This window comes from Nomascus leucogenys, chromosome 8, assembly GCF_006542625.1.
Source record: "Nomascus leucogenys isolate Asia chromosome 8, Asia_NLE_v1, whole genome shotgun sequence".
Taxonomy (NCBI): domain Eukaryota; kingdom Metazoa; phylum Chordata; class Mammalia; order Primates; family Hylobatidae; genus Nomascus; species Nomascus leucogenys.
In genome coordinates, this window is record NC_044388.1 from 42,689,377 (window position 1) to 42,698,348 (window position 8,972).

Genomic DNA, 8,972 nt, shown 5'->3' on the forward strand with positions numbered 1-8,972 from the left:
CGCACTCGCCATATCCTGTCTCCCCAACCACCCCGGCCCCCAGCCATGCCCCCTGTCCTCATCATTGCTTCTGTGTCTCCTGCAGCTGCTGGCTGGTGTGGCGTCCAAGCCTTGGCGCCTTCTACATCCCGGTGGCTTTGATTCTGCTCATCACCTGGATCTATTTCCTGTGCGCCGGGCTGCGCTTACGGGGTCCTCTGGCACAGAACCCCAAGGCGGGCAACAGCAGGGCCTCCTTGGAGGCAGGGGAGGAGCTGAGGGGTTCTACCAGGCTCAGGGGCAGCGGCCCCCTCCTGAGTGACTCAGGTTCCCTTCTTGCTACTGGGAGCGCGCGGGTGGGGACGCCCGGGCCCCCGGAGGATGGTGACAGCCTCTATTCTCCGGGAGTCCAGCTAGGGGCGCTGGTGACCACGCACTTCCTGTACTTGGCCATGTGGGCCTGCGGGGCTCTGGCAGTGTCCCAGCGCTGGCTGCCCCGGGTGGTGTGCAGCTGCTTGTACGGGGTGGCAGCCTCCGCCCTGGGCCTCTTCGTCTTCACTCACCACTGTGCCAGGCGGAGGGACGTGAGAGCCTCGTGGCGCGCCTGCTGCCCCCCTGCCTCTCCCTCGGCCCCCCAAGCCCCACCCCGGGCCCTGCCCGCCGCCGCAGAGGACGGTTCCCCGGTGTTCGGGGAGGGGCCCCCCTCCTTCAAGTCCTCCCCAAGCGGCAGCAGCGGCCACCCGCTGGCTCTGGGCCCCTGCAAGCTCACCAACCTGCAGCTGGCCCAGAGTCAGGTGTGCGAGGCCGGGGCGGCGGCCCGCGGGGAAGGAGAGCCGGAGCCTGCGGGCACCCGGGGAAACTTCGCCCACCGCCACCCCAACAACGTGCACCACGGGCGTCGGGCGCACAAAAGCCGGGCCAAGGGACACCGCGCGGGGGAGGCCGGCGGCAAGAACCGGCTGAAGGCCCTGCGCGGGGGCGCGGCGGGGGCGCCCGAGCTGCTGTCCAGCGAGAGCGGCAGTCTGCACAACAGCCCCACCGACAGCTACCTGGGCAGCAGCCGCAACAGCCCGGGCGCCGGCCTGCAGCTGGAAGGCGAGCCCATGCTCACGCCGTCGGAGGGCAGCGACACCAGCGCCGCGCCGCTTTCTGAGGCGGGCCGGGCAAGCCAGCGCCGCAGCGCCAGCCGCGACAGTCTCAAGGGAGGCGGCGCGCTGGAGAAGGAGAGCCATCGCTGCTCGTACCCGCTCAACGCCGCCAGCCTAAACGGCGCCCCCAAGGGGGGCAAGTACGACGACGTCACCGTGATGGGCGCGGAGGTAGCCAGCGGCGGGTGCATGAAGACCGGACTCTGGAAGAGCGAAACCACCGTCTAGGGTGGGGCGGGCGACGCGGTAGACGGGCTGGCCACGCGGCTCGTTCCCCCGCTCCTCGGGGCCCTCCAAGGCGTCTCCGTAGTCAGCAGGTTGGAGGCGGAGGAGCCGATGGCTGGAGGAAGCTCACAGGCAGATGTTCCCCACTTGCCTAGAGGGCATCCCTCTGGGGTAGCGACAGACAATCCCAGAAACACGCATAATACATTTCCGTCCAGCCCGGGGCAGTCTGACTGTCGGTGCCCTCCCAGGAACGGGGAAGGCCTCCGTCTGTGTGAAAGGGCACAGCACATCCCAGGTGGACCCTCCCCAAGTACTCCCACCCCGCCTACTGTCCATGCGGCCTCACCGGGGGCCATCAGCCTCACCAGCAAAGCAGAGATGGGAGCGTGGGAACTGTGTTCTCTCCTCCCTGCCCTCTACTGATTTCAGCTCAGCCCCTGCCTAGATCCTGGGTCCCTTTTCCTCCCGGGTTTGGCTGGCACGAGAGCCAGCCCAGCACATGAAACAAGTGATGTTAAGTCACAAGGTGCTGCTTTTCAGATCCACTATGCAAGAGGGGAGGGCGGGGCCACGTGACAGGCAGCTCTAGACATCAACCAGTCCTGGGGGAGGGGAGTGGGAACCGGGCACAACTAGGAACAATGCCACCATTCCCACAGGAGTGGTACTTAAACCAGACAGCAGGGTTCAGAGGTGGCACACCGGGACAAAGCCGAGGCCCTGCACCTCAACAGCTGACTGCCAGGTGCCTGTGGGTGAACTGAGGGGAGTAGAGGGAGCCGGCAGGTGGAACTAGGGCAGAATCTAGTCATACCCTAAAGCTAGTCCTGTAAACAATGGCGCTCCAGAAAGCTGCAGGTGGTGTTTGGAGAAGCAGTTACTTTTCAGTTACAAGACCCATCTCCCTAGTCTCAGCCTGACAACACCAAGGGACTGAGGAAGAGCACTTCCTTGCCTCCATGAGGCCAGAGGAAGAACCATCCCAATCATTTGATCTCCAGCTCCACAGTAGAGAGAAACCTACAAAATGTCAAACCAGCTTTCCGACTCCCAGGAGCTCAAGCCAAGCCCAGAGGCAGTGGCTGGGGTCCCTGCAGATCATGAGGGGCCTATGCCTTTACTCCTTTTAAACACCAGCACCCATCTTTTCCCCAACCTAAAACCAACCACCAGCATTTCACTACAGGACCAAATGGAAACAGAGGGAACCCTGGGTCTTGGGAAGAGCAACAAGAAACCAAGGTCTGACCTAGGGTTCCCTCCCAATCTTCACATCACCCTGGCCTCATCACCAAGGTGACAGAGGACACAGGGGAGGGGGAAAACCCACACACACTCCTTGGAATGGGTCCTGTTATTTATGCTTGCTGCACAGACATATTAGAAGAAAAAAAAAATGCTTTGTATTATTCTTCCACATATGCTGGCTGCTGTTTACACACCCTGCCAACGCCTTAGCACTGGAGAGCTTTTTGCAATATGCTGGGGAAAGGGGAGGGAGGGAATGAAAGTGCCAAAGAAAACATGTTTTTAAGAACTCGGGTTTTATACAATAGAATGTTTTCTAGCAGATGCCTCTTGTTTTAATATATTAAAATTCTGCAAAGCCCTTTGAGCTACTGCCTTAGTCTACCCACTGTCCTTTTGTTATGAGGTAGAGGATCTCATGATACCATACACACAAACCCACCAATGCCTGTGAATGCACGTAGGGCCAGGAATTCCCCAGTTCCCGCTCCTCTGAGGGTTGATACTGCTGGGAATGCCAACCGCCCCACAAGCAGAGGGAAGCCCCCTCAGGCCTGCAGGAGGAGCCGCAGCAGTGTGTCCAATTCAAACCAGCAGCAAAGAGCCTGACATTTTCCCATCCATGAGGAAAGCCATCTCACAGAACATGGCCATAGGCAACTTGCTCTCCCACACCAAGGGATGGGAATCTCTCCTACCTATAGTCATCCCTGCACTCCGGACTTTACTCCAGGACCCGGGGTCCAACTAATGGCAGAGCCCCTCTTGGTTCCTTCAAACAAGAAAGGCAATGCCTACAGACTCGTGTACACTTCCGTCCTTGGTTATGACAGGACTGTTATCAAGCTGTCAGAACAGGATGAAGTGCTCCCAATGGATATCCATCAGGGAGGGTTAGGGACACTTGTGGCAGCCTGTCTAGCAGCCTGGGCTCTCTGAAAGTCCCTAACTTCCTGAGGGGTACGCAAATACTGTTCTATTTCACTATCAGAAATGTTCTCATCTCCAGTGACAGTGGAGACAGGGGGTGCAGGGCAGATCCGCTTTGGGGACTTCAACATGCAGGGTGGCAGGAGAAGGGCAGGACTGGCCGGTCGCTTCCCCTGGGGCAAACCTAAGGAATTATTTCCCACCTCCCCTTCTCCCTGCCCCTGTCCCCACCCCGGTGGCTCCTTCTCTCGGGTCTCCACTTCTGCTGTCCCATCCCGAAAGGCCGAGCGGACCAGTGACTGGCGGTGCTGGAGAAGGTCACCGATGTGCTTCACCACAGACCGTTTGTCAAGTCTCAGAACTCGTAACCAGGCCAGCTGCTCAGCCATCCGCAGCAGCACAGCCAGCAGCTCCTGCAGGCGGGAGGACGCGGGGTAGGGCAGGTCCACATTTGCCAATTTACAAAATCGGGCAAGGGAACATGAAAGCCGATATGCAGGCTGCAGCGACTGCCAAGCCAGGAAAGTCGCAGCAGTGATGACGGGCAAGGGATGCCGCCCAGTCACCAGCCACGTCTCATTTGCCAGCTCCACCAACTGCAATGTTCGAGACAGCATCTTCTCTTTGTCTTCCACGTATTTGGCTGGCACAGAAGGTGAAGCTTGGAACAGTTTGAAGCTGAAACAACCAAAATGAGGGTTGGATCTTAATGATATGGGGGCTGCTCTCCCACAGTGAGGAAAGACAGCCCACTCAAGATGGGGAAGCTATTCTGCCCTCAGGAATACTCAAGCTCACTGGGCAGCAAGTTAATAAAGGTAAGTGAGAGAAAATAGGGCATCTTCCGCTTGTTAGGGGAAGGCGGAGGGATGCAGGAGACCACGAACATTTATTGGGCGCCTCCCAGTCGCCATTATTCTGAGTGCTTTACAACGTTCTCATTTAATGTACGTGCATGTGCACCATCTTATGTGCATGTATAGTTAAAAAACTTTCCCACAGTCATCCAGCCAGGCAGTAACCAAGCTTCAAATACAAGGCTATTAGACACCAACAGCCTCTGCTTTCAATATTATTTATCAGAAAAAAGAAAAGAACGTAGCTACTTCAAATGAGAAAAGAGCCAGATGCAGTGCTCACGCCTCTAATACCTGCATTTTGAGAGGATCAGGTGGGCAGATCGCTTGAGCCCAGGAGTTCCAGGCTGCAGTGAGCTATGATGGCGCCACTGCACTCCAGGCTGGGTGACAGAGTGAGACCCTGTCTTTAAAAAAACTAGAAAAGGCTTAGCTTCTAAGCCCAGTTATGTCATTAACTAATATCCTTTCAGCTTCCTCTGCAGATGATCCTGCTGAGACAGAGCTGGGCATTCAGCCACAAAGCCCATGGCACAGCTCACCTCTAGGAACTGCCATGCACAGAGCACATGAGTGGTGCAACTCAGCAGCCCTGTGCCAAGACTCAGACCTATTTTCCGCACGTCATTAGGTTGCTGTGAGGGCAAAGGGGTTTGAAAATTACAGCATTCTTTGGCGGGGTGCAGTGGCTCATACTTGTAATCCCAGCACTTTGGGAGGCTGAGGTGGGTGGAACGCTTGAGTCCAGGAGTTCAAGACCAGCCTGGGCAACATGGAGAAACCCCATCTCTACTAAAAACAAAAAATTAGCCAGGCATGGTGGCATGCACCCGTAGTCCCAGCTACTTGGGAGGCTGAGGCACAAAAATCACTTGAACCCGGGAAGGGGAGGTTGCAGTGAGCCGAAATCATGCCACTGCTTTCCAGCCTGGGCAACACAGCAAGACTCGGTCTCAAAAAAACAGAAAATTATAGCATTCTAAAAATGTAAAACAATATTAACCTTATTAGCACAAGTATAAACTAAAGATCTTTCTCCCACATCCTTTTACATGGGCTTTGGTAAAAAAAGAGATGGCCAAGGCCAGGTGCGGTGGCTCACGCCTGTAATCCCAGCACTTTGGGAGGCCGAGGTGGGCGGATCACCTGAGGTCAGGAGTTCGAGATCAGCCTGGTCAACATGGTGAAACCCTGTCTCTACTAAAAATGCAAAGAAAAACAAAAAAATTAGCCAGACATGGTGGCAGGCACCTGTAATCCCAGCTACTCTGGAGGCTGAGGCAGGAGAATTAGCTTGAACCTTGGAGGTGGAGGTTGCAGTGAGCTGAGATGGTGCCACTGCACTCCAGCCTGGATGACAAGAGCGAGAGTCCGTTTCAAGAAAAAAAAAGAGATGGCCAAAGGTCAAAGGATTCAGGTCTAAGGACCCATCCCATCCCATCCTACTGTCTCCCACCAGGGACGTACCTGCTGCAATAGGTCTTCACCAGTTCTGCCAAGCACAGAGATGGCACATCCAGTCCCAGGAGCTTCACTATCTGCATGTAAGTGCTAGAAAACACATCCAAATCTGCATACAACAGTGTGCAGATGGCTCCCATTGTTAGGGGCCAGTTATGCTGTCGGCAGGTGATTAAGACACAGCACCCAACCAACACCTCCTTCTTTTGCAGCCTGGCCGCTCGGATGCCAGAGTGCCGATATGCCTGTTGGTAGTAGGCAACCGCGGTATCCTCAAATGGTGGTGGCAACTGCAGAACTCGACAAAGGTCTCTCACTCGCCGGAGACCTAGGAAAAACCCACAGCAAGAGTTAGAGGGGTCAAAGGAGCTATCGTGCAACTCCTAGAAAATTCTGCTAGGACTTACTTAGATCTGCTAAACTTGCCTCAGATATCAGATGCACAAATTATGTACCTTTCTGCATAGACAGGAATGACACTTGGTATAGTCATCCTAAAGACACAAAAACATTTGTGTAAAGAAGTCACATTTCAGCCCACCAGTTTTTGCAGGCTGGTTTGATTCAGGGCCAAGCCAAAGTTTTATCCAGGCTCTTAGAGGCTACCTCAAACATACATCTGATCAAACCCAAACCTTATACTGAATTGCTGCCTCTCTCAGAACCATCCCTATTTATTTTATTTTATTTATTTTATTTTATTATTTTCTGAGACAGAGTCTGGCTCAGTTGCCCAGGCTGGAGTGCAGTGGCGCCATCTTGGCTCACTGAAACCTCCTCCTTCTGGGTTTAACCGATTCTCCTGCCTCAGCCTCCCGAGTAGCTGGGATTACAGGTATGCACCACCAGGCCCAGCTAATTTTTGTATTTTTAGTAGAGACAGGGTTTCACCATGTTGGCCAGGCTGGTCTTGAACTCCTGACCTCAAGCGATCTGCCCGTCTCGGCCTCCCAAAGTCTAGGATTACAGGTGTGAGCCACCATCCCGATTTTAAATTCCTAATTACCATTCTCTTCTACTCTACCTCACACCAGCAATGCTGAAAATAGGAAAAGTGAAAAGCTGGGCTAGGCCACCAGGATAATTTTCTTTTTTTAATTATTATTTTTTTGAGATGGAGTCTCACTCTGTCACCCAGGCTAGAGTGCAGTGGCGCGATCTCAGCTCACTGCAACCTCCACCTCCCAGGTTCAAGCGATTCTCCTGCCTCAGCCTGCCGAGTAGCTGGGACTACAGGTACATGCCACCATGCCCGGCTAATTTTTGTATTTTTAGTAGAGATGGGGTTTCGCTATGTTTGCCAGGCTGGTCTTGAACTCCTGACCTCAGGTGATCCACCTGCCTCGGCCTCCCAAAGTGCTGGGATTACAGGCGTGAGCCACAGCAGCCGGCCTAGGATAGTTTTCTTTAAAGCCACTGTGTTGTAAAAGGTCAATTCTCACCTCGTTGCTGGCTGCGACTAACTTGTTCGTTTTCCCCTGTGCTTCGGGAATATGTTACCTCTGTAAGATAATAAACAACAAATAGTGTGCTTAGCCTTTATTCATCAGACCCCTGCCCTCCCACCACACAAAACCAGAATGCAGAATTCAAATCATTGAGCATCTGCTGCTGCACAGTTAAAGGCCCCATCTGGTTTTCTATGTCTACAAGCGGTTCCGAATACACAGAGACTGGGAAAGGTTAGGACTGCATTAAAGCAGCTCCAAGTGTTCCAAATTTCCAGTCATCCTTCCAGTACATTCCACACGGGCAATTTCCCTAGTAGCAGATTTTGTTGTTTGTTTAAGGAGTTTCCCTCTATAGTCCAGGCCGAAGTGTAGTGGTGCGATCATAGCTCATGGCAGCCTTCAACTCCCAGGCTCAAGCAATCCTCCTACCTCAGCAGGCTCCTGGGTAGCTGGGATTACAGGTGTATGCCACCATACCTGGCTAATTTAAAAAATTTTTTTAGGCACTCGTCTCGTTACGTTACCAAGGCTGGTCTCGAGATCCTGGGCTCAAGCAATCCTCTCGGCTCTGCCTCCCAAAGCGCTGGGATTACAGGCGTAAGCCACCCCACACAGACAGTGGCTGCAGATTTTGAGGGCTGCATTGGTCAGAAACTTGGAAAGCAAAGAAAAGTGATGTTTTGCCAGTTTGTGCTTAAAACTATTTCAGGGTAATAATACCTGCTATAATCATATCGGCAATCCTTCCACAATGACCAGACATGGCAAGATAAGTGGAACTTTGTTTCTGTTTCACTTATTCAATATTTATTACACGCACCATCTATGCCCGATCCTAAGTGCTGGGAAAACACAGATGAATGGCAGCCCCCATCTCCTTCAGCTCCCTCGCTCACTTTAGGTCATTTTCTCTCCAATTAAGTGTGTGCGTTTCAGTTAGGAGTATGGGGGGAGCGGGGAGACAAAAGAAATCTGATGTTAATCCCTCCACCGCCCCAGGCTGTCCCCTGGGCCACAAGTACCTCGGAGATTGCCCTCGTCGCTGAAGGTAGTGGTAAGGACCCCCTCGGTGACCACGCAGCCGCAGTCGGAGCACACCAGCTGGCTCTGCGAATAGTGCGAGTCTTCCACCAGCTCCGTGGAGCCGCAGTCGGGGCAGCGGCCTCTGCCTGGCATCTCACAACCGGCCCCAAAGCCGCAGAAGCCTTCGGAGACTCCTGGGTCTGCAACAGCAACCGTGAAGCAGCAAGAAGTAGGAGGGGACACTTCAAAGGGTTGCACCCCCGTCTTCCGGCCAGTGCGGCAGCGGCATAGGCGGTTCCCTCCGCGGGGAAGCTGCGCGCTATTTCCGGTCTGTTCCTCCGCGGGCTCGGGTAGAAACGTGAGCTAGGAGAGGAGGTTCCTGGTCTGAACTGTAGCTCTCTGGTTTCCCTTCTCTCTGTAGTTAGTTTTTGGGACCTAGACTGGGGTTGAATTTGGGAAAGTTTTTGCCTACATGGACACGTATAACAGACAGGAGATTGTTGTCACCCCTGAACAACCCTCCTTTTAAAGTCCTAAGGGAATCGCACGTTGGTAATGAATGTTTAATTTGGCCATAGAAGAAAGTATATTTTTTAAAGGGAGAGTAGTGGAGAGAGAGCGGGAGCAGGAAACTGTGTTCTGCTTTC

At 53.9% G+C, this 8,972-nt stretch overlaps 2 protein-coding genes across 4 annotated transcripts in view; one reads left to right on the top strand and one right to left on the bottom strand.

The window, feature by feature from the left end:
• ADGRA2 (adhesion G protein-coupled receptor A2) overlaps positions 1-2,977 on the top strand; it is a 46,256-nt gene extending 43,279 nt beyond the window's left edge. The window contains exon 19 of one of the 3 annotated variants that reach the window (XM_030817101.1): positions 86-2,977. In XM_030817101.1, coding sequence (XP_030672961.1) covers positions 86-1,355 — 1,270 coding nt within the window. In that variant the 3' untranslated portion in view covers positions 1,356-2,977. The remainder of the gene's footprint in view (positions 1-85) is intronic. The other 2 variants (XM_030817102.1, XM_030817103.1) reach the window with 2 other exon arrangements.
• Positions 2,881-8,598, bottom strand: BRF2 (BRF2 RNA polymerase III transcription initiation factor subunit). The gene is made up of 4 exons (XM_030817104.1): positions 8,325-8,598; positions 7,294-7,353; positions 5,858-6,179; positions 2,881-4,211 (listed from the first exon to the last, which is right to left on the bottom strand). Exons 1-4 carry the CDS (start codon positions 8,476-8,478, stop codon positions 3,488-3,490), a joined length of 1,260 nt encoding a protein of 419 aa, XP_030672964.1. The 5' UTR covers positions 8,479-8,598; the 3' UTR covers positions 2,881-3,487.
• Between the last annotated feature and the right edge of the window lie 374 nt (positions 8,599-8,972).